At 42.5% G+C, this 25,709-nt stretch overlaps 1 protein-coding gene and 2 pseudogenes across 4 annotated transcripts in view; all 3 read left to right on the top strand.

Moving 5' to 3' along the window:
* The window catches only part of Rnase10 (ribonuclease A family member 10 (inactive)), a 46,121-nt gene extending 29,783 nt beyond the window's left edge, over nt 1-16,338 (top strand). For 2 of the 4 annotated variants that reach the window (XM_023704139.1, XM_023704138.1), the window contains one exon: nt 15,512-16,338. In XM_023704139.1, coding sequence (XP_023559907.1) covers nt 15,517-16,167 — 651 coding nt within the window. In that variant the 5' untranslated portion in view covers nt 15,512-15,516 and the 3' untranslated portion in view covers nt 16,168-16,338. Of the gene's footprint in view, nt 1-5,331; nt 5,375-12,961; nt 13,059-15,511 lie in introns of those variants that run through there. The other 2 variants (XM_023704140.1, XM_004644029.2) reach the window with 2 other exon arrangements.
* LOC101571312 lies at nt 496-1,153 on the top strand (annotated as a pseudogene).
* A 7,279-nt stretch (nt 16,339-23,617) lies between the features above and the next one.
* LOC101591346 lies at nt 23,618-25,247 on the top strand (annotated as a pseudogene).
* Nucleotides 25,248-25,709: the final 462 nt, after the last annotated feature.

Below are 25,709 nucleotides of genomic sequence, written 5' to 3'. Positions count from 1 at the left end.
ACACAATTTGTACAAAATTTGAAAGCATTAGTAGCATATGAAAACTAAATTAAGGCAAATTAGAACTTATAACTAATTAATTACTATTTATAATATTAAACTGGGAGATCCAGGACTGCAATCAGTTCACATGTGATACTTATATAATATCAGACTGTCTAAGTTACACATCCATCACTGTGGGGCCAAGAACCCACAGCTCTAGCTTTGAGGACCAAAACGCAAGCTTCAACAGAAGTAGTAATTTTAGCTTCTATATAACTAAAGCATAGCAAATCAAATTGTGTTCTGCTTCTTTTACCTTGCCTAAATTTGATATGTGTTATTCATTGTACAGTTTTCCAAGCTCAATTTGGAACAAGGTGGAATATAAAAGAATACAAAGCAATAAACACATTACTATATTTTAGAAAGGAAACTAGAGAACTTGTAGATCAGACAGGAAAATTCTAAACTTTGGGAATTACTTCCTACTAAACCACCACCTCGCTTTCCTTTTGCTGCGGCGGCCGCAGCCATGAGTATGCTCAGGCTTCAGAAGAGGCTGGCCTCCAGTGTCCTCCGCTGTGGCAAAAAGAAGGTCTGGTTGGATCCCAATGAGACCAATGAAATCGCCAATGCCAATTCCCATCAGCAGATCCGGAAGTTGATCAAAGATGGGCTGATCATCCGCAAGCCTGTGACTGTCCATTCTCGGGCACGATGCCGGAAGAACACGTTGGCTCGCCGGAAGGGCAGACACATGGGCATCGGTAAGCGGAAGGGTACAGCCAACGCCCGAATGCCGGAGAAGGTGACCTGAATGCGCAGAATGTGAATCCTGCGCAGGCTGCTCCGGAGATACCGGGAATCTAAGAAGATCGACTGGCACATAGCCTGTTCCTGAAGATGAAGGGGAATGTGTTCAAGAACAAGCGGATCCTCATGGAGCACATCCACAAGCTGAAAGCGGACAAGGCCCGCAAAAAGCTCCTGGCTGACCAGGCCGAGGCTCACAGATCGAAGACCAAGGAAGCGCGCAAGCGCCGTGAGGAGCGCCTGCAAGCCAAGAAGGAAGAGATCATCAAGACCCTGTCCAAGGAGGAAGAGACGAAGAAGTAGTGCTCTGCGTGTACAGAGAACGGACAGGTCCCAAATTAAAGAGCTCTTGGCCTTTCAATAAATAAATAAATAAATAAATAAATAAATAAATAAATAAAATAAAATAAACCACCACCTCTAAGGAGTTAGAGAGTGGCTCACTTAATTGTAACCCCAAAATGTTTCCCCAACCTCATCCTGGCCTGAATGAACCTTGGCATTACTTTCCATTCTGACTCATCAAGCAAACATGTCTTCATATTTTGGTTTCCCCATTGGGTCAGGGAAAGAATGTATGAGTTAATCATGTTTTTAGTGTAGCTCTTGTTCGGTTTACTTTGGAACTGATTGGTGTGAGTCAATCTTGGCAGACCACAGGTTTTTTCTTATGGATGGACAAAATCAAGGTTGTGTTGAAACCAATGTGGCATAGACAACTGTGCTGCCCTACCTCTTAAAACCCTTTCAGAGCAGCCATCTGGCCCTTTGGAATGCCTCTGTTACCTCTGACTATACCAAACAGAAGAAAAACCTAAAGAATGTAATGTACAGAGAGTGTTGGTTTTTGTAAAACTCAAAGGAGTCTTTTTTTTTTTTTTTTATGCTTTTTTCCAGGAAATACATTCTATGGTGTTTAAGTTGAAGTTAAAGTTTAAAAAAAAAAAAAAAACAACAAACACTGTCCTATCCAATGCGAATTAAAGGAAAAGCAAGTCACTATTAGAAATACAACACTTTGGGCTAAAGATTGTCTACTACCAGTGTTTTATATTCTTTTTGGAATATCTCATTACAACTTATACAATATCTTTGTTTTTATGTTGTATGTTGAAGATTTTCCTCCAGTGCTATGTTTTAGAAAGTATAGAACATGAACAGTATCGAATGTTACAAAACAAGACAGCTTTTGTGTCCTTGCTAGCTGTTGTAGAATGGTCAGGTTGGAGGTGGTGGTGAGGGCCCTGGGGTGGAAGCACTGCAGAGTTCTGAACAGGAAAAGGCAGAGAATGTGGAGCATGGATCACTAGAAGCTGCTGGACTTCTTCCTGGAGAATGAAAGGGGGTTGTTTCTGTCACATGTTATGGACTTGTCTTTTCTTTCAAAGGAATCCTTAAAAAAAAGTAGTTTGAGGTTAGTTATCACTATGTTGTATAGGCTGGCACTGAACTCAAAATCATCCTGCTGAGATTACAGATGTGCACCAAGCAAGGCTTAAACAGGGTTAGATGGGCTACCAGTTTAGCTGATACATACATTGTCTTTTGACTTCAAAGTATTTTTTGCCAATTGGATTAAATATGTTTATACTAAAACTTGTTTGGGGTGGTGCACGGGAACTGACGTGTAACCCAGCAGACCAGGTTAGGCCCTGTGGACAGAGTCAGCCTGGTGGGCAGAGTTTGGCCTAATGGGCAGAATTTAGGGTGTTGCACAGGAACTGAGGCATAGTCCAGAGGACTAGGTTTGGCCCTGCTCACAGAGTTAGTCTGGTAGGAGTAGTTTGGCCCAGCGGGCTGAGTTTGGTGGCATATTTCTTGGAGGGGAGGCTGAGACCTGAAGCTGGGCCCAGTGAACTGAGGAGAACAGCTAGGCCCGATGGGATTCAGTCTGAGGGTCAGATTTACAGGAAGATCCTCACAGCTTGAAGGCACTAGGCGGTAACTTAGGTGAACTAGTTTGCCTGGAGGATTCCAGGTACTTGAATGGGAGATACCCAGACAGAACTACTGTAAACATCATATTGTCTCACTAGTATAAGAAGCTGAAAGAGTAAATAAGATCCAAAATGTACAATAGATATTGTGAAATGGGAGGAAATTATTCAAAAGGAAAGAGAAACTGGGATAGAGGAAAGGAAAAAGAAAGGAAAGGAAATGGACATATGATAGTTAACATAGTTATATTACTAATTGGCATTAGTTCATTTAAAAGAAACATTTATTCCTATATGTTGGATCAAGTTTTTGTGCTTGTCTCTTGTAACATGAGTAACTACTTTGAAGAGAACAATGTACAATATACTAACCATTGTTGTTATGGTTTTCTTTTTCTTTAAAATAAAAATATCACTAGAAGATACACATGTAACACACATAACTGCCCTTTCTCTTTCTTTTTTTCTTCCTTCCTTTCCTTTTTTAAAAAATAACTCTGAGGATGGGACCTAGTACCTTGCACAAAGTAAGCAAGTACTTTACCACTGAGCTCTACCCTCAGCTTTCACACATTTATTAGTGTTCTTTCCTTCTCTTGTCTCATTCTTGGTAGAAGGTTCTTTCATGAATTTCAGGCACTGTCCAGAATTCCTCACTTTAGGTTGCCCCTGCACAGAAATGTCTAAGAACATAGATTTGGAGTCCTGCAGATCTTATTTTGATGTTAAGATGTTGACCATCATTATCCCCTATCTGTATGAGGATGGATACTGGAGACCCCCAGTGCTCCATTCCACACTTACAAAATAAGGCTATACAATCAATTATGTCACAATGTTAGTTCTAGATTTATGGATAGTCAACCCTTGACCTGTCTGGGTCACATGAATAAAGAGCAGTTGTCCTGGGCCACATGTAAAATACATAACACAGTTAGTGTACATAAGCAACAAAACAATTTTAAGTATTTCATATTATTATTTTATTAAATACAATCATTTAAGTTTAGTAATTAAGTAATAAAATTTACATGTCTCTTTAACAATAACTGTCTGTTTTCAGAGGCACACATACATAGTTAGATTTAAATGCTAGTGATCATAGATGCCAAGAATGTGAGGGTGATCTGGCTGTGACCTCTATCACTTCTCCAATCACTAGAGTTGACTCAGCTCATCAGGCTGGAGAGGCAGTTCCCCTTTCTCCCTCACTGCTGTGTGCTTGCCAGTTAAAGGAGATGAGCTTCCAGGTAGAGAAGGATCCTTTCCTTGGTCAAGTGTATGGGTAGCTGAGCTCCCTGCTAGACCCTCCAAACAAGCTCTCTTGGTGATAGCTGGGTTCTTCTTGCCAAGACCTAGTGCAAGGCACACCAGGTCCACGCAGGTTTAAATTGACCACATAGGGCTGGTGACAGAGGTGGAGTCAGCACTGCACTGTGCCCATCCTGTGGTGGCCAGAGCAGTCCATGCTTGAGTACCACATAATCAGGTTATGAAAAATATCACTAAAACTTGACTAATAATGTTAAGTTTATGATGTTGTGGGGCCACATTACTAGCTGTCAAGGGCTACATGGAGATAATGTAAATAAAGTGGTTGCCCAAGTGTCTGACACTTAGCACTTTCTATATGCTATATTTCTTTTCATCTCCCAGGGGTAATGATTCTGCATAGAAAATGACATTAAGTTCATGTTAACTACAAGAACAATTAAGTGGGTCAACCATTTCAAGGTTCCATGTATAATACCTGAATTCTATCTGAGAAAGGAACAAAAATGTGGACGAGGATGAATGTGAAGGGAATGTAGCTCAAGTGGTCAAATCCTACACAGTGTGACCAATTATGTTAGTGCACTATGGGAGGAACCCTGCAAGCATCATGGCATTGGGTCACTGTTACCTTGTGTCTACATTAAGCCTGGCACTGTGTGCAACAATGGGGACAAGGCGGTGGTCTGGAGGAACATTTGCAGTCCCATCAAATTAGCACTGTCTGTTCTCTTTCCCAGGTCCAGCTTAATTCACTTGCTTCTGATTTTTCTAGTTATTATAGGGGACCAAAGACGACAAAGAAGGGCCCAGTGCTTCCTGCTCTCTCTAGGACTTGCAGGATAGATCCCTCTGGGTCTTTTGCTGGGCTCTCAGGGCTCCCTGTCCACCCCATAAACTCCCTGCAAGCTTTGGCCCTCGCTTGTCTCAGGCTCCCTGTGGCTCAGCTAATGTTTAGTGCTGACTTCACACTCAGAGTAAAACCGTACCACGTCCTCCCTTGGCAGGCAGGATTTTGCAGATCCTTTCCCCATACACAAGAGAAAGTTGGAAGGTGTCATGTTTAGAAAGCCCCTAAAGCCTCATGTCCTCATGGGTGACTTTTTAGGCTTTTTAGGATCTAGAGTGTGTGATTCTGGAACTGATCCATGCAGCAATGCAAGGTCAAGGGCGCTGAGATTAAGAGTGTGGGTGCTGGCCTTCCTGCATGGTCTGGGTAAGATAAAAGGAGCTGAAAGACCTGAAGGGCACAAGCGTGCTTGCTCCTGCCTTTCTGATTGCCATGAGCTGGCTCTCCTCTGTGATGCTGCTCGGCCATGCCACCCTGCCTGCTGCCAACCGATTCTGAACTGAAATCCCTACAAAGTGTGAGCAAATAGACCTTTCCTCCCTAGACACTGGGTGCTGCGTATTTTATCTCAGCAATGAGAACAGGACAAAGGGTGAGCAGTTTGAGTGCTTGACCAGAAAAACTGAAAGTGAAGCAAACTGCTTGAACTTGTTGATTCAACACTTATTACTAGTAGTACAAAACCCTGAGACTTCCTTCAGATAATTTTCTTCTTCAAATTTTTTTTAATTATGGAAATTTTCAAATATGGTAAAATAGAGAAAAAGATAATTAACCCCTGAGTGCCCATCATACGCAGTTTCAACAATAGCCAACATTTTGTATATTGTATTTTCTCTGTATAAGGAAAAAGGAAAAGCAACAGAGGTATGAACTTGCAGGACAGGTTTCTTTCATAACAAACCTGAGAGGGACTATTCTGGCACTAGCGACGGGCCACTCTACAGGCTATTAGGATTTTTATAGGGTCATGAGCATAGGGCATGGAAGGGACAAAGGTTGAGAACACGCGGGCAGTTGCAATTACTTATCAAGCACAGGGCTGCATGTGGATTGCAGCTATGGTCGCTGGGCCTTATCAGCCCATGCTGACACCTTTGTCTTAGGTTCACAAGCACAGCAGGGTGTGGAAGGAGGTCGCCCCCTGGGTGAAACTGGAATCCAATGGGTTAACTGTGCAGCTAAACTGCTTGGGAAAAGGGATGCAGCTGAGCTCCCTGAGGAAAGGGAGGGCTCTGGGAGGTAACCACAGCACAGCAGATCAGACTGGGAAAGTGCTGCCAAAACTCTTTGTTTCTGCAGCCACGCCTGATAAAAGCTTGCCAATACAAGGTCACCCTGTAGAGTAAGGAGGATATGAAAGTAAATGCCAGACCCTATTCTCTGCTCTTGGGCAGATGTAAGTCCCAGAGGGATACCTGGCAATAATCCCACCCTTTGTCCTACTAATTGTCTGAATGGCTTTGGTTGGGACCCTGTGCAGTCTCCTACTTCTCAGGAGAGGTTTAATGCAGTCTGTGATCAGCTCAGAATGGTGGTGGCCAGATGCTTTCAGTTTCTTCTTCTTATTTTATTATTTTTTGTTTATTTTTATTGGACAGTTTTGAGATAGAAGAATAAATTTCAGGTTGCAAATTGTACTTACGCCTGGTTCTAGCCATGAGGTAACAATAAAGCCCTACAGAGAGAGGGTAAGAGGATTGAACTCACTAGACCTAGTTTCTCCTGACAAACCTCCAGTATTAGCACCAGAAAGGCAGAAAACTCACCAAAAATAAATCCATAATTATCTTTAAAATATTCCAGTGATTGGCTTGGCATGAAACTATAGCACTTGGAAGGCTGGAATAGGAGGATCACTGCAAATTCGAGGCCTACCTTGTCTACATAATGAGTTCAAGGCCAGTGCAAATTACATAGTGAGACACTTTCTCAAAAATACCAAAAGCAAAAATAAACAACAACAAAAAAACCCTTAAAGATATTGAACATCTCCTTTTATGTACAGACTGGAACATTAAAACATCAACATTAGAGTAGAACTATACTCTAGAAAATAATCTACAGGGGCCGGGGAGATGGCTCAGTAGAATAAGCGCTTGCCTTGCAAGCCCAAGTGTCTGAGTTCAATCCCCGGTTCCCCCAAAAAAAAAAAAAATAATAATAATAATAATAATCTACAAATTTTTGATGCTAGTTCTATATAATTATTCTGTTAGAACTGGAGTCATCAGTCTCATGGAGCTGTCTGCTTTCTGGCTAAAATCAGTTCAGTCAGCCCTTTTGTTTGATGTAGAAGTTGTCTAAGTGATATTATCTCAAAGCTGTATGCTTGTGTGTCTTTGTGTGTATATGTGTATATGTGTAAAATGTTTCACTATGCAGTTCAGACTGGCCTTGAACCCACTTTGTACCCCAGGCCAATCTTGAATTTAAGGTAATCCTCTTGCCTTAGCTTCCAGCTGGGATTATAGGTGTGTGCCACGACACTTGGCCTTCTGTGTGCTTTATAAGTGCCAACAGTAAGGGCTAGGTAGATGGCTCAGTGGAATAAGTGCTTTCCTGGCAAGCATAAGGGCCTGAGTTCAATCCCTGGTTCTGCCAAAAAAAACAACAATAAGTGCCAACAGTTTGAAGTCTCTGGTGTAGTTTTATGAGGCTCTGTGATGGCTGTTTTTTACTGAAGATGCAAATTCTGACCTCTAAAGTTATAGTAGAGCCCTTATGCAAACATTAGAAAAAAACTGACAGAACTTCAAAATTTTGTGGTTAATTTATTATTAATAATTTTGAAATATGAAAGTTAATGAAAGCTCAAAATAAGGATAATGTACCTTCAGAGAAATTTGGCAGGATGTGGTGGCGTACATTTGTAACTCTGGAGTTTAAAGCAGGAGAATCATATGAAGTCAGCTGGGGTAACTTTTAGACATTATCAAAAGGGTGGGGTGGGGTGGGGGGACAGAGGCATGCACACATGTGCTGGCGTTGCAGCTCAGCAGTAGAGCACTGCCTGTCCCTGGTTGTTATCTCTGCCTCCTCACCCTCATGGGGGAGCAGCTTTCCTTGGCCGTGTCCTTCTGCCGAGCCTTCAGCCATGCCATTTCTACTTGGACCCAACTACCCATGTTTGAACTGAGGCATCTGAAACTATTCCACTATTCCACATATTACAGAGAATATGTGGTGTTTGTCTTTCTGAGTCTATTGTGTTTTGCTAAACATAATGACCTCCAGGTCATCCATTTTCCTCCACGTGACAGAATTTTGTCTTTTTTTTTATGACATATATATATATATATATATATATTTAAAATATATATGTGAATTTTCTGTATTTACTCATCTGCTTATAGGCATCTGGGCTGATTCTATATCTTGCCTATTGTGCACTGTGCCCAATAAACTTGGGTATGCAGGCATCTTACAGTTTGGTTGCTTCTAGGCAACAAGGCCATTTCAAAAAAAGTTACAGATGAAATGTATCAAAGATAATGAAGTCAGTGGATGTTACTCAAACTGACTGCTCAGAATGTGAGAATATGCCAGGCATGGTGGCTCACACCTGTATCCCAGCCACTGTGGAGGGTGAGGCAGGAGGAGCACTGTGAGTCCCAGGCCAACCTGGGCTACATAGTGAGCTCAGAGCTAGCCTGAACTGTATCATGAGACGCTGTTTCAAAGAAAAAGCGGGGGAGGGGGGTGAACACAATTTTTTACTGAGGAGGCACTCAGAATGTAAATGAGCTGGCATCTTCCCTAACACAGTTGTAGGCTGTGAGAAGCACAGAACTTCCTGGTCAGAGAGATTCATAGGTTAGATTTGATTTCTGAGAGTTCCTTCTCTAGATTTTATTGGTTCTGGAAGTTCCTTTTGTACCAGAGGTGGGTGCTTGTGGTCTTCTTAAATGCTCATATGTTATTAACAAAACTCCTGTGATGGTACCGAAGTTGCCAGAATCACTCAGGGAGAAATAATCCAAGAGTTACAATGGGCTATCTGGTAGCCCATCAGATAGATCTCCAGCTATGCAGGGCCTGTGCAGGTAGGAACCCAAGTCAGAGGAGCCACTGTGAGTAGAAAAGAGATGGAAGGATGATGAGAAAAATAATTGGCCATGGTTAGAAGGGTTGGGTTCTCCGAGTTTGAGCTGGTTTGCCTGAATCAATTTTACAAATGTGAGCTATTGCGATTCTTTTTTGTTTTTTGTATTTTAAGACAGGGTTTACAGGGTCTGCAGGGTCTCACTGCGTAGATCAGAATCATAGTGATCCTCCTGTTTACAGTCTCCCGAGTGCTGGGATTATAGAAGTCACCACCGTGCCCAGTCTCACCACACTGGGGGGTGGGGTACAGCAGGCCTGGGGATAGAAGTCCTGGTCCCTGTGTCTGCCTAAGCAGGCGCTTTAATCCGCTGAGCTATTTGGCCAGCCTAAAATGGATGTTAGAATGTGAGCCAGGGCGAAGGCTACAACTATAGGTTTTTTGTTTTTTTCTGTGGTACTGATATAGGGAAGTGAGACTCCTGACCTGACCTGGATGAGTTCATGTTCCTAAAAACCGAAGAATGAATTTTAGGAACAAATGGAGGTTGAGGGTAAAACTTTATTGGAAAGGAAAGCTTCTGTTGAAGAGGGACAGAAGGGGAACCCAAGTGGTTTGCCCAGGAAGCTGTCTCTTCCAGGGACTTTTAGTGTAAAACCATGCAGGGCTGAGGTAGAGACAAAGGGGTCTCGCTTAGGCGGATGCAGGGTGGGACTAAACTATGGTCAACGAATGGGATTACAAGCGCCATTTGCTCAGGTAAAATTGATTAGGCCCAGGACCAAATGGGGTAGCGAGTCACATAGCATGCAGGCATGAATGTAAAACAGGACCTTATGGTGAGGTCTTCAGACCATAATTCTTCCTGAGTAATGATCGATCCTGGATGCCAGTCTTTAGGTTCGATTTACAGCAGGGGCCTCCATCCTTCCCACAGTGGTCAAGCGCCTGGCTGTTGTCATTTCCTTCGAGGGCCTGCCCTTGTCTGACTGCCTGCAATTTTCTATCTAACTCAGGCTGTCTGCAACAGTTTCAGGGATTGAACTCAGGACCTTCCACTTGCCAGGCAAACACTCCACTGAGCTATCTCCCTGGCCCTGTGGTTCTTAAGAAAGACTGAAACTGTCTCTCTGTGAGCTCAAGATTATTTGTGTCATGATGATAACAAGTTGTTCTCCAGATCCATGAAAGAAGGACATCAGCTGGGACCAGCTCTGAGGGCACAGGTAGAGGCCGCTGGAGAAGGAATGAAGGGCAGCCATGAGCAGAGGCTGGGTCCATTCCCGTTTGCCGTCTGCCACCCATGGGGTCTTAGGCAACTCATCATCTCTCGGTCCCAATTCTGTTGGAAAATTGGAAAAGTAATTCTAGCTCTTTTCCTGGTCAAGAAGCTGTGAGAGTAACTTACTGTGAAAATGGACTAAAAAGTAAAGTCGTATATTTAGAGGTCCAGTGCTTGCCTATAACACTATGCTTTATTTCAGCCACCCTGAGGGATGTGCGTTGTTATCTCACCATTCCACATCTCTGATGTCCCCTCTCCAATTCTGTCACTTCAGCCAGATGCTGCCTCAGTTTAGGGCCTCCTTAGAACCCTAGTTCCATCCCAGACCTCAAGCACATTTACAGACTCCACCTAGAGTCTTGTCTCACTGCTACAGCCAGCTGCTCTCTCCAGGCAATGAGCTGAAGACACAAAGGCTCAATTTAGCCATTTCCCACTGGTGATCTCTGTCCATTAACTTACAATGAGAGAAAGCATTGACATTTAGAACCCAAGTCTTATGTGGATTGCATTTTTCTTTTTACTTACTTATTTATTTTGCAGAACCAGGGATTGATTATTTATTTATTTTAAAAAGAATAAAAAGTAATAGAAAAACACACTAGAAATGATGCAGGATTTCACTAAACAAAATAATAGGGATTCAACAATAGTTGTTATGTTGCATAATGGTGTCTTCAAATTAGTTTTTTAGATTATCAGATATAAGCATCAAAATTGGTTTAAAAATTATAAGAAATTAAAAATGAGAAGAGAAGAGGAGGGGCCGGGGAGATGGCTCAGTGGAATAAGCACTTGCTTGGCAAGTGCAAGGGCCTGAGTTCAATCCCCGGTTCCACCAAAAAAAAAAAAAAAAATGAGAAGAAAAAAATTTAAGCATTAACGGTTCCATTCAATAGGCCAGCAGAAACCAGCAGTCCAATTATCCAAGCTATTCTGTATATGTGCATAAATACATCCTTTTCTCTTCTTTCTTTCTTTCTTTCTTTCTTTCTTTCTTTCTTTCTTTCTTTCTGTCATTTTCCTCTTCCTAGTTGTTCCTTCCCTTTGCACAGATTAAGGATATCTTTTGTCTCCATATAGCCAACTATTTATTTTACATTTTGCTTAACTAGGAGTCAGGAGTTCTATTGTGAGAACTGTCACTACTCATCTGTAACACGAGATATTAACCTCTTGGACTCATTTAAAGAGAATTGTCAAATGAAGAGTCAGTCTGTAGGACTCCTAATTTCTTCTTGGAGATTCTAGGCTATTGTTTGTTCTAGGAGAAGCGGTGAGCAGTGTTTGTAGTATGGTCTTTAGTATGAGCTATTATTAATCAGGAGACCAGTATTGATTGAGTGGGGAAGGAGCATGTATTGGTAATTGCTGGGGAAGAGCAAGAACAAGGGCTCACACACTTAGTTTGGAGCATTTGCATGATATTCAGGTCAGTCCTGTGGGGGAAGTGCTACTATTACCCAAATTTAGAAGATGAGAAAGATATAGCCTAGAAGAGGGAACTTCTAAAATAAAAATATGACCAGCTGCATTTAGACTGCAGACTTAGACCCTTTCTTGATTTTCAATCAAAGTTTAGTTTCAAATGATCTTCAGTGGTAACCAAAACACTCCAATAATAAAGAGATGCAGATTGAGCCTATGATTGAATGTAGCAGTCCTACTGACCCTTGCCCCTGCTGAGTCAGCAGCATTCATTTCTTCTTTGTTAGGTTGCAAAGAGACCTCACCAGGGTGAATGGGCTGAGTGGACACCAAAGAGAGACAGCACAGACAAAGCATAAGAGTGAAACACAGTAGAGGCCTTTCCAGAAGTGGTCGACATGGGTTAGTGATTGCTACTTCAGTAGATTATGAACTCCAGCAGACAAAACGCCACCTCAGTGGATCTTGTAGATGACAGAAATGGCTCTCAGACTGCCACTTGGAAACTACTAGAGTGAGTAAGGGAGACATTCTCCTAAGGGCCTTATTGTTGCCTAGAGAGGATTTTCTTAAGTACTTTAATAATTCACAGAACACTTTTAAAAATATTACCTCACGATGTCAAATTTAGCAAAAGAAGTGAGCTTTAAGATCAACATCACAACTTCCCTTGTTTTATTTACCTTGGTTGTAAGGACTGACAAGGATGGTGCTGTTTTGGATAAGCTTTCAGCTAAGGTTAAACAATCAGATTTGCAAAATCTATGTGTTCTTAAGTGTGTGTGGTTATGGGCCAGAGGATAAAAAGACAGAGGAGAGTGGGGGGCTGGAGGAAAGGATAACTAAAGGTACATGAAAATATGTGATCGATCCAAGTACTCCAGACCTTCAAATTAAGTAATGCAGTTATAGAAATGGGGAAAGTGAAACAACCATCTTGTCAAAGTAACCCAAAGAAAGGACAACAGTCTTTACATTTCAGAAATAGAAGTGAAGGATTTAAGGAGGTGCACAGAGAGAACCTAAGACAGTGAGACTTGATGCTCATGCACCAAGGCAGACTGTTACAAACCACAAGTTAGTGGGTGTAATTTAAGAGTGGGACAGTGGCTGACGGAATAAAACTGTCAGCAGTTTCCTTGGCTGGAGACATTTCCTGTCTTGGACGTCTGGCTCTGTTGCATTGCCCAAAAAGCCCTACTTCAAAGTGTTTGTGGGAGCAGGAAGGCAAATTAGCAAACTGTGTATACTTGGTTGTGGGTGGGAGGAGAGAGGCAGGGAGGGGGCTCAGGAAGTCAACCCTGGTTTAAGAGCACATAGGCCATGAGCAAATGACCTCCATGCTGACCAGCACCCAGGGCAGTGCTCACAGAGAAAAATCCCTGGGAGGGAAGAAGTTAGGGAATAGGGCGCAAGAATCCCTGAAGTTCCGTAGGTGTGTAGGTAAGTCACAGTGGTGTTGGCTGTCCCAGCAAACATGGGAAGTTACTTTCCTTTATGTTTAGAAATGGGCTTTTTTTGGTTTCAATTTGGAGAAGTGTTGCAATGAAGGATAGGTTTGCTGTAATAACGAAGACCTGAATGCTTTTTAACCAGATACATTATTGGAAATGTTTTCCCAGTTGATTTTATCATTTTCTTCTTTTTTACCAGCCTACACTTGTTTACACACACACACACACACACACACACACACACACGCACACATACCCCTATAGTCTATGTTGACAGTAGGCTGCATACAGTGTGCTCCATAATATTTCAATGTGCATTTCCTTTTTTTTCATATCTGGCTATTGAACTTGGGACCTTGCTCATGCCAAACACATCCTTATGGTGCAGAGCTATAACACCTGGCCCCAAGGTGTGCATTTTCTAGGAACAAGGATATTCTATTAATCAGTCTACAATTTTAAAATTTACTATATGAAACACTAATGTAAACCTTTTACCTCCTTCACAATGTTCTAATTTTACCAGTTGTATCAGTAGTGTTCTTCCTAGTTTTTCTTTTTCCCCTGAGAGAGTGGTTCTGTGTTAGATAAAGGGGTGAGATTGGCTTAGCAGAGCAGGGATGCACGCTCTCGCCTCCCAGGCTCTTTATTAGTAAGGAAATCCACAGGTGAATTATTTGATTTTCTTTGATTTCATTCTTAGCCCATTTCCTCCTTAAGAACACAAAGCTAATTAGCAGAAATACCTTGTAATAAGGGGTCTGTGTCACTCACTTTCCCACCACTGGGACAAAATCCCTGACAGCCATGATTTAAGGGAGAGGAGGTTTGTTTTGACTCATAGCTGCCCTGTGTTCACTCCATGGCGGGCTCAGAGGCAGAACAGCAGGGGAAGGAAGGCTGCTCAGTGTGTGGTGGCCTGGAAGCAGAGAGGGGAGGAGCCAGGGACAGGAATCTGGCCTTGCCAGTCACATCCCAGAGAGGCCCCTTCTGGCCAAGCCCCACTTTTGAGCAGTCTACTCAGCTCTGGACTCACCAACAGAGCCATCCATTATAAGCACAGCAGCCCTAAGATCCAGCTCCCCACCTCTGGATGTGAGAATATGGAGGAACATTTTGATCTAAGCCATCTTAAGGTCGTTAGCAAGGGAAGGACTCTGGCATGACACGATGTAGCTTTAGCAGGGGCCTGAGATGTGGTGTTTGACATCTTCCCTCCAGCCTCAGCTCATGGATAAGACTTGACTTGGGACTTGTTCTTATCATTTTAGGGCAGTAGTGATAGTAATGAGCAAATGTACTTTGGGGATAAAATAGAGATTTGCTTTCCCTTGATAATCCTAGTTCTCTACTGAGAAGCATTTAGAAGAATTTCTCTGATCCATTTGTCTCCTTCATTTTTCTCTTTGGAGATTCCAATTTTTTTATTTTTTTATTTTAGGGAAGGGTCTACAGGGTGTTCAGGGTCTTACTACTGATCAGACTCATAGTGATCCACCTGTTTACAGCCTCCCAACAGCTGGTATTACAGGTGCGTGCCACCACGCCCAGTCTCAATTGCTGTCTCAGTGCGCCTCCAAGGCAGGGCCAGCACTGCACGGCAGGCCTGGGGATTGAACCCCCAGCCTCTGCACCTGTAATTTCTGTTTAATAATTATTTTCAGCCTGACATAGTGGTGCATGCCTGTAACTCCAACACTTGGGAGGCTGAGTAGGAGGTAGCCCTGAGTTTGAGGCCAGTCTGGGCTACATAGTGGATTCAAGGCCAACCTGAATTACATAGTGAACGGCTGTCTCAAAAACTCAGACAAACCAGGAAGAATCAATAGGTTTTAACTCCCCTTGCTGACTCCTCCTATGTAAATCAATTTCGGAAGTACCCATTTCCCTGGCTGTCTTCCCAGTCTTCAGGATCAGTACATAGCAATGGTGGAAAGGCACAGGATCAGTGAGAAGGAGGAACATCGCAAGCTTAGGAGAGCAGAGTCATGTACAGAGGCCAGAGGACTCCGCAGAGCCCTGGGGCCACGGCATGGCTACTGGGTGGGAACAGGGCTGCACAGCAACTGAGAGGCGGGCAGTGAGGAAAGCTTCAGCTGTGTTTATTTCTCATCAGCAGCATGGCCCCTGGAGCTCCACCTCCTGTCAGATCAGTGGCTGCATTATCTTCTCATAGGAGCAAGAACTGCCCATTTAATGGATCCAGGTTGTGTGTTCTTTATGAGAATCTAATGCCTGATATCTGAGGTGGCTACAGTAGTGATCAGGGAAAGTGACTATTATCTATAGCAAACATATATTAATTAAAAATTGTCTTTCATGAACCTGGTGCCTTATGCCAAAATGGCTAGAGATCACTGTCACATGATTTAGGGTGAACCTGGTTTCTGTAAGAGCCAGTTTGAATTTCAACACCATGTCCTTCTATTTTCTCTTCTCCAGGCAATATGAAGCTGACCCTCGTGCAGATCCTTTTCATCATGCTTCTGCTGCTGCTGGGCCTGGGCTTGGGCCTAGGGCTGGGGCTCCACATGGCTGCAGCAGTCCTGGAGGACAGCGACCAGCCGCTGAATGAGTTCTGGTCCAGTGACTCACAGGACAAGGCTGAGGCCACTGAGGTGGGAGAGGTCACTCAAACCCCAGAAGCCCTGGTACTCAGCAACAAAGCAGTTGTGCAACCCGAATGGCCGGAAGAGACCATGCTCAGTGAAGACGAGGCTGGGGGGCACCGGGCTCTCAGAGCAGAGGCCCTCTTTCGGAGCTACAGGGACTATCTGAGGTCTGACCTGATGGCCAGAGAATGCAATGCCATGATGGCCCACAAGGTGAAGAAGCATAATCACAGCTGCATACCCGAGTACACATTCATACACGAGGACCCAAGCACCGTCCAGGCCGTCTGCAACAGTCCTGCTGTTGCCTGTGAGCTCAAGGGGGCCAAGTGTCACAGAAGCCCTCGGCCTTTTGACTTGACGTTATGCAAGTTATCTAAGCCAAACCAAGTCACTCCTAACTGCAATTATTTAACTTTCATTATGGAAAAGGTCATTCTTATGAGCTGTAAGGACAGGAAGCTCCACTTAACGGCTATACAATGAAGCTACTTCTCCTGTTCTTTCTCTGCATCTTGTTCTCTTCTATTTACTCTCCCCCTACCACTTTATCTTGTTCTCTTCTCCTTAGAGGTCTTGTGGAGAAGGTCCCAAGAAGAGAAATCAGAGTATTCTTTGTCATTGTCTTCTGAAAATAAAATTCTTTGCCTTAGGGGTCATCATTTTGCATTTTGGTCCTGGGAACTGAGGTGGCAGAATAGAGCAAAGATGCCTAGTTTTTCTGCCTCTCTTTTGTAACTCTTGCCTTGGACAGGGGCAAGCGAACTGCTGCTTCTCTTTGTCCCTGTTGTTATCAGTCTTTGTCTGGTCTGTGTGTACCTTTGGGTGAGAGTTTCATGCACCCTTTACGCATCCCCTCCTGGCTGCCTCCCTTGAGCTTCCATGGCAATTACATGACTCATAGGCTTTGCACCGTGAGTCACTGCACTGCCCTGCTGTGGATGCAAATCTGTTAGTGCATCTGGAAAGCCACATGTTTCAGGTTTCTTTCCCTGAGCCTCAGGGAAGACCTCAGGCCTAGGTGTAGTCATCTGCTGGCAGTGCAGTGTGGGCAGATAGACCACAACAGAGTTTGTGCTGGGGCCAGGACAGCTTTCTTTTTCCTAACTCTTATACTCCTTTGTCTTCCCTCCTATCTTTACTGCCTGCCTCTCTGTTTTACTCCCTTCCCTCTGCTTTTTTTTTTTTTCTTTTCATTAGCATTTCAGTCTCTCTCCATGTTTTCTATTTATGGTTTGTCACATAAGCAAATATTGGACCCAGTTAGAATCTGGAGCAGAGAACTGAGAAGGGGAGTCAGGAGAGTGAGAGAAAGAGAGAAGAGACCGAGCCAGCCATGCTTCCAAATTAGGACTGAAAGCAGAAGAGTGGTCACTTTAGATGCTCAGTAGAGTGCATGATATGAGAGGATCTTTTCTTCAGCACTACTACACAGCACAAATGGGGTGGACATACTTTTTCCTTCTAGCCGCCTGAGTTTGGTCAACATCTTAGGCCTAATTCTCTTTCCAGTGAGTGAAAACGTAACAGTGATCTTGAATATCTCTAAAGCTTCAGGCCATAGCACTTATGTGTTAGTTCTCATGGCCTGACCTTCAGTAACCTTTTTCCCTCTTCAACCTCATGAGAGATTTATACATACGGACTGCATCTCACGTATTTAACCTAATCAGTGTGAACTCTGGGACACATGTGCAGCTACGGTCCCTCTGACAGGACTCAGCCCCCTGTCAATCATGGTTGTCAGTCTTATCCAGAGACCCAGAGAGAGACCCCTGGGCTGGAGTGCACATCCTTTAAAATGCAAAGCCCAATGTATCACTGTGCTTTTTATTTTTCTGTCATCCTGACACTACTTTTCTGTTCATGCTACATTTTTCTTTCTGTTGTCACTGCCTTGCTCAGAGTACGTCTTCCTGTTATCATCAATAAAGGTAGCTGCTTTTTCTTTTACCACTGAAGGCACACTGAATGTACACTTGCAATTCTTTGTTCATTACACACAAGAGCCTTATGTCTGGCAAATCTATCACATATTATTGATATAAGGCATATGATATAGACATTCAAATAATAAAAGGCAGATATAACTCCCAACCTGCTATAGGTCTGAAACTCCAGGTTCATTTTCTGTGGAATCAAGGAATGAATTCTAGAAACAGTGGAGGCTAAGATAGGATGAATTTATGAGAGAGAGTTAGCTTCTGTTTAAAAACAACAGACGGGGGCCAGGACATGGGTTTCCCACCAACTCAATTTTCTAGGGTTTTCACTGACCAAAGCCATACTTTGAGGTGGGTCAAAGGTAGGACAAATCCATAGTCAGCTAATAAGGTCACAGGTATACTTCCTTAGATAATATTGGTCCAATGGAAAATCACAAAGTGGGTGTAAGATGAGACAAAACTATGGCAAATGAATAAATTACAATTACAATAAGTATAGACACTTGGGTAATATTGATTTAATGTAGATCAAATGGGGAAGCAAGTCATGTAAGACGTGTACCCCCACAGAACAAAGATGTCTGGGAAGGAATGGGCTGGGGAGATTCTATTCCCCTAGGCAAGGTGATTGATGCTTATTTACAATATCTATCACTGCTGTTCATCCCTAGGGGAAGTATGTGGGTGCAGTTGGGCTTTTTCTTGAAGACTGGCCTTCAGTGTGTTTCCATTTTGGCTTCTGTGCTGAGATTGTACCCCTGTTTAACTGCTTGTAATATTTACAACTAACTTAGCTATCTACAATACTATTGACATAGGGGAAAGATGCTCCCAACCTGAAAGATATCTGGGATGAGTTCATGTTCTCTAATACTGAAAAATGAATTTTAGAAACAATGGAGGTAAAGAACAATAAATTTATTGAAGGGAAGAAAATTTTTGTCTAAGAGAGGGACAGAAGGAGATCTGAATGGTATGCCAAGGAACTTGCCTTTCCTACGGATTTTTATAGAGCAAAACCAGGAGGTGAGGCGGGTCATGAGGTGGGATGAAACTATGGTCAACTACTAAGTTTACAAGCATAACTGCTCAGGTAAAATTGATTAAATCAGGATCAAATGGGAAAGTGAGTCTTGACCACCATACAGGGGCTTTTCCTGTAGGGGTTGGGGTAGTGTCTCTTTCTGGTTCCAGATACCAATTTAGAGTATCAATCCCTGTCCATCCCTAAGGAGGTATGTGGGTGTGTTTGGGTAATCTTTTGTCTTGAGATCTGGCCCACAGCAGGAGTGCCTGTCCCTCCCACAGTTGGTTAAAGGTATCTTGTTTTCCATGTTGGCTCCTTTAGGGCCTATTATACGGCCTGACTTGCAGTAATATTTCTATCTAACTCCACTGCCTACAATATTCTCATGTACATCTTCTCCTGTCCTGCTCTTAGGAACAAGGAAGTTAGTGGAAGAATGACTTTAGTAGAGAAGGTATTGGATGTATCTATGGAGGGAACAGTCACGGGGTTAGATAAGTAAAGAATGCAAGTGGCTGCTCTCAGGCTATTTTCTCTACAGTGTTGTACATAATGAGTAAGTGTAGTCACACATGTATAGGGCTGAGGAAATGGCTATATTCACTTTATGATATGAATTTGAGATTTTCTCCCATGAGAGCTTTTCCTTGCTTCATTTTCCTAGACTGTAATACAGCCAAGAGTCAGGGGACTGAAGGAAAGAAAGGGTTGGGTTACTATCTGCTTTTGTTTTCATGGCTTGTCCCCTTATTTATTTCCCTGTTTTCCTTATCCTTCCCGTTGTTGCAGGCAGACAAGGATGTGTTGTCCTGGGATCTCCCAGACTCTCCTGAGTGGGTTACCCGTGGCTAAGGTCCACACTATTTATTGTTTCCTCAAAACACTGGAAGCAGAAACTTGTTGTTGTTTTATTTTTGTTTTGTTTTTTGGTTTTTTTGGCGGAACCGGGGGTTGAACTTAGATCCTTGTGCTTGCCAGGGAAGCGCTTATTCTACTGAGCTATATCCCTAGCCCCAGAAGCAGAAACTTTTGGAAGAAAGAAAATGATGTCTCCAAAACCAACTCCAAGGAGATAGAAGAGCCTCTTTTTTTTTTTTTTTTTTTTTTTTTTTACTTCAAACTTCTGTCTGTACAGGGTTATTTTTGCCAGGAAGTTGTTGGATGGGGAAGGAAGTTTCCAAAATCTTTCCATCTTTCAGGCCAATTTCTACTGCCCATCCCTGGCTTGTTGAAACCAAAGCCAGACTTTGACCTCTTGGGGGCAGCACTTGCTTATTTTTTTAAGATGGAATGCAATTTTTCCAGGAAGTTCACCCCTTCATCTGAGCAGAGAAGAGGAGGGGTGGGTGTTTACACTATCACAGGAGGAAGCTGGAGAAAAGGGCTATCTCAAAAGAAGAAGAAGAAGAAAAAAGAAAGAAAGAAAGAAAGAAAAAGAATTCTAATGTTTAACGATCCCCTTTACCTCTTGGTTACCATTCCACATCTTTCACACCTCTGGCCCACTTCTGCTGACAGCGACTTCTTAAAAACAGTGTTGTTTGGCAGGAAGCGGTCTCTGCAGCCTGCCCTCTTATTTTATCGCTGGTAGACGAGCAGTAGGGGAGAAAGGTGATGACTCCTCCTCTTTCTGATGGGGAAGAGAAAAAAATATCAAGGCAAGGGACAAAATGAGAAGTGGGATAAAAAGAGATGAAGAAAAAAAAAAAAAAGTAGTATCAGAGAAAGTTAGCCTGGTTAGGAAGTTGGTGGGAAAACCCAGAGAATTGGAACAGAGGCAAAAGACAGGTTTAATGTCTGACTTCACCTTAACCAAAACCCGAAGGCACTATTGCATGGGGCAAACTATCAAGATAGAGATTTAGCCAGGGGTTAAACACCTAGATTCTCTCTCTTGCAGCTATGACTATGTCTCTCTCTCTTTTGTTGAAGAAAATAAAAATCATAAAACAAACAAAAACCCCACACTAAAACAATTTAAAATTTCACTAAACAAAAGAATAGGAATTCAACAATAGTTGTTGTATTGCACACTATTGTCTTCAAGTTAATTGTTCAGATTACCAGATATAAGCATGCAAAATTAGTACAAGAAATCATAGAACATTGAAAAGGAGAAAATAAATGTAAGTATTAATTGCTCCTTCCAGTGGGTCAGCAGCAATGAGCTGTCCAGTTACCAAGCTATCCCCGGCTTCTCTCCCTAAGGCTCCACCTGCTCAGTGACAGCTCCCCACTCGTCCTTCCGGTGGTCGCCAAGGCCACTGTGGAGGGAAAGCCGTGGTCAGGCTCTAACCTGATCTGGAAGACTTGCTCCAGAAGGCAGCTGATGAAACACTCTGCAGGCTCCTAGCGGCCCTCTGGGAAAGTGCAGTGTTGATCTGCAATGGAACTCAATGACAAGTTTTTCATTTGTTTAGAAAATTTTAATGAAACAAAAGTAGATATTTAAAAAGCAAATATAAAAAACACTAAATATATAACACTTTATTTTGCGACAAAATAAGAAGAAAATAACAATGTTTATTATACCTCGCATCATGATTTTGTGAGAATGGCCAAAATGTTACTCAGAGTGCAAGCCATAAAAAAGATTCCTCCTTACAAAGAAGAAACAAGCAAAGGACAAAAATCTTTCAATGAACAAAATAAACTTATAGTATAAATGAAATAAGTCTTTGGGCAGTCGAAAAAGGCAAATTACAACTAAACTGAGAAACCATGTCACCCAAAAAGAAGAGCCATTGTCAAAAGATCAAGCAATGACAAGTGCCATGAAGAGAAAGGAAGTCTTCTACATGGATGGTGGGAAAGTGTACCCATGCAACCCTGTGGGCCGCTAGGACAACAGCGGAAATCCATGTAGAGATTCCTCAAAAACTTAAAAAGAAAAATTGCATTTGATCTAGCTATTTCCCCTTCTAGGTTTGTTTTTTTTTTTTTTTTTTTTTTTTTTTTTTTCAGAACCAGGGATTGAACTCAAGCCCTTGAACTTGCCAGGCAAGCACTTATTCTACTGAGCCACCTCCCTGGCCCAACTTTTAGATGTCTTCCTAAAAGAGTTAAACTCATCATATCACCAAGATACATGCATAATCCATATTTATAGGAGCACAGTTTATAATATCTAGGTTCTGGAAACAGCATATATGTTTACTAACAGATGAATGGATAAGGAAAATGTGGTATTTATATATAAGGGAGCACACTCTGCCATAAAGAAAGATAAACTTGAGGCCTTTGTAGGCAATTGGATGTGACTTGAGAACAAAACATTGAATGAAATAAGTCAGACACACTAGCTTAAATATCACGTGGTTTCTTATAATTGAGAGACTTAGCAATGTAAAAAAAAAGATAAACAGGAAGTAGGGAGAAGTTCCCATGATTCCAGAGATTGTTTATCCTGTTGATTTAAAACTATTTTAAGCAGCGAGTTGGAGCTCTGTGGTGGTGGTTGCTGGTACCGGGTGGTGGCTGTAGCAGCGACTCCTCTGAGCTGAGTTTCCAGGCATCGTGACTCCTTCCTTCCCTTCCTTCCCCCTTTTTTGTTTTCGTTCCCCTTCCCTTTCCCTTCCTGGTCCCACGATACCTGAGGAGGTAGCTGTGGGGGCAACTGCTGAGTTCTCAGGGAAGGTTTTTCATTTCTCCCATCCCCTCCCCTCCCCACCCCATCCATTAATATTATTCTTTAGAAGATTCTTTGTTGTCAAGCCGCCAAAGTGGAGAGTGCAATTGCAGAAGGGGGTGCTTCTTGCTCAGTGCTTCTTTGGGCAGAGGAGAAAGTAGGGGTGTACCTTAATGCTATCCCAAGACTGCTGGCAACAGCGAGTTCCTGGGGAAAACCCCAGAGCAAACTGCTCAGAAATGGATTCCTGCAGGAAGCACTAGATGAGATGACAACTCTGTAGCAAACAACTCTGCAAATGAAAAAGAACATGATGCAATCTTCTGGAAAGTAAAAGGCGTATTAAATAAGTTCACTCCTGAGTAGTTTGGCAAGCTAGGCCTTGAGCTCCTCAATGTGGGTATAGAGTCTAAACTCATCCTTAAGGGAGTCATACTACTGATTGTGGACAAAGCCCTAGAAAAGCCAAAGTATAGCTCACTGTATGCTCAGCTATGTCTGCGATTGGCAGAAGATGCACCAAATTTTGATGGCCCAGCAGCAGAGGGTCAACCAGGACAGAAGCAAAGCACAACATTCAGATGCCTCCTAATTTCCAAATTACAAGATAAATTTGAAAACCAAACCAGAATGTTGATATCTATGATAAGTGTGAAAACTCCCTTCTCCCAGAAGAGAAGGAAAAGAGAGTTGCTGTTAAGATCAAGATGTTGGGGAACATCAAATTCATTGAGAACTTGGCAAGTTTGATCTTATTCATGAATCTGTCCTTCATAAGTGCATCAAAACACATTTGGAAAGAAGAAGAGAGTCCAACTCAAAGATATGGGAGAGGATTTGGAGTGCCTCTGTCAGATAAGGAGGACAGTGGGACCTAGGTTAGCCCACGAACGAGCCAAGTTCTTAATGGATCAGTACTTTGCCCAAATGTGCTCCTTGATGTTAAATAAGGAATTGCCGGCAAGGATTCATTTCCTACTGCAGGATACTGTAGTTGCAAGAGCACCAGTGGGTTCCTCTCAAGGCTTTTCTTGACAATGGACCAAAGACGATTAAACAAATCTGTCAAGATGCAGTACAAGATCTAGGAGTGTTTATTCCTGCTCCTATGGCTCAAGGGATGAGAAGTGACATCTTTCTGGAGGGACCGTTCAAGCCACCCAGGATGAAAATGGATAGGGACCCACTTGGAGGACTTGGAAGGTAGCAGAATTGGAACTGGTCCAGGAGTTATCCAGGATAGATTTTCACCCACCATGGGGGTGTCATCATTCAAATCAGCTCTTTAATGGCCATGGGGGACACATCATGCCTCCCATACAATCATAATTTGGAGAGGTGGGAGGCAAGTTTATGAAAAGCCAGGGGCTAAGCCAGCTCCACCATAACCAAAGTCAGGAATTCTTATCCCAGCTGCAAGGACAGTCGAAGGATATGCCACTTACGTTTTCTAGAAAGAACAACTTAATGCAGATGAGATTAGCTTGAAGCCTGCTCAGTCATTCCTAATGAATAAAAATCAAGTGCCAAAGCTTCAGCCCCAGATAACTATGATTCCTCCTAGTGCACAACCACCACACACCCAGACACCACCTCTGGGACAGACAACTCAGCTTGGCCTCAAAACTAATCCACCACTTATTCAGGAAAAGCCTGCCAAGACCAGCAAAAAGCCACCACCATCAAAGGAAGAACTACTTAAGCTAACTGAAACTGTTTTAACTGAGTATCTGAATAATGGATATGCAAATGAGGCTGTCAGTGGTGTAAGAGATACGAGAGCTCCCAGACACTTTCTTCCTGAGATGTTAAGCAAAGAAATCATCCTGTCACTAGACAGAAGTGATGAAGATAAAGAAAAAGCAAGTTCTTTGATCAGTTTACTCAAACAAGAAGGGATTGGCACAAGTGATAACTTCATGCAGGTTTTCCTGAATGTATTGGACCAGTGCCCCAAACTGGAAGTTGACATCCCCTTGGTGAAATCATACAGTTTGCAGCTCACACCATCATTTCAGAGCTGGTGAGCATTTTAGAGCTGGCTCAAACATTGGAGAGTGATACCCATCTTCCTCTCTTCTTACTGTGTCTTTAGCAGTTAGCTAAACTACAAGATAGAAAATGGCTAACAGAACTTTTCAGCAAAGTAAGGGCAGCATGCAGAAAATGCTCCCAGAAAATGATCAGAATAAGGACTGGATGTTGGAGATTTTGGAAGGAAAAGGACTGAGTTTGTTATTCCCACTCCTCAAATTGAAGAAGGAGGGGGCCGGGGAGATGGCTCAGGAGAATAAGTGCTTCCCTGGCAAGCGCAAGGGCCTGAGTTCAGTCCTCGGTTTAAAAAAAAAAAAAAAAAAATGGAGAAGGCACTGTTGAAACAAATAAAGTTGAAGCAAATAAAGTTGGATCCATCTTCTCAAACCATGTATACATGGATGAAAGATAATATCTCTCCCAAATTTCATGTCGATAAAAGATTTGTGAACATCTTAATGACTAGCTTCTTACAGTATATTTCTAATGAAGTAAGCCCACCCAGAGATGAAACAGATTCTTTCTCTGCAACAACAGTTAAAGCAGGAATAACAACTGCTGCTTTCTTTCAAGCCAGTAATGCAGAAATTCCTCCATGATCATGTGGCTCTACAGGCCAGAGCCCTGCATGCTCTGCAGGTGCACTGTTACTACAGCAACTTCCCAGAAGGCATGTTACTCTGCTTTTTTGTTCACTTCTATAGCGTGGAAATTATCGAAGAGGAAGCTTTCTTGGCTTGGTTCCGGGTCAATCAGTGGCTGACTTGGCTAGAAACTGCTGAAGAAGAAGAATCTGAAGAAGAAGCTGATTAAAGAACCAGCCAAAGCCTTAAATTGTGCAAAACATACTGTTGTTATGAGGTAACTGCATTTGACCTAACCACTGTGAAAATTCATTCCACTGTAATGCTTTCACAATATTTAAAGCAGAAGCACGGCAGCTTAGGATTTCCTTCTGCATGAGGTTCTTTTTTTTTTTTTTTTTCCTAGTGTAATGTCTTAATCATAGTCTACCTACCATCAAATACTTTAGAAGTATCTTTAATGTTTAGATAGTATATTAGCAGCATGCAATGATTACATCATAAATTCTCAAGCAGAGGCAGTCTATTGCAAGGACCTTTTTCACTGCCAGTTATCATAGGCTGTATTAAGTTAGAAAACTGAATAACAATATGGAATACTGTAGAAATGCACTTTGCTCAGTAATACTTGAGTTGTTGCAATATTTGATTATCCATTTGGTTGTTACAGAAAAATTATTAACTGTAATTGATGGTTGTTGCCATAACAGTATATTGTCTGTATTTCTACCTCTAGTAATGAGCTTTATGTGCTAGATTTTAATATCCTTGAGCCTGGGCAAGTGCACAAGTCTTTTTAAAAGAAACAT

The sequence above is a fragment of the Octodon degus genome, unplaced genomic scaffold (assembly GCF_000260255.1).
Source record: "Octodon degus isolate 3935 unplaced genomic scaffold, OctDeg1.0 scaffold00189, whole genome shotgun sequence".
Classification (NCBI taxonomy): Eukaryota; Metazoa; Chordata; class Mammalia; order Rodentia; family Octodontidae; genus Octodon; species Octodon degus.
The sequence above is the reverse complement of the archived record's forward strand: the minus strand, read 5'-3'. Positions and strand labels throughout refer to the sequence as shown.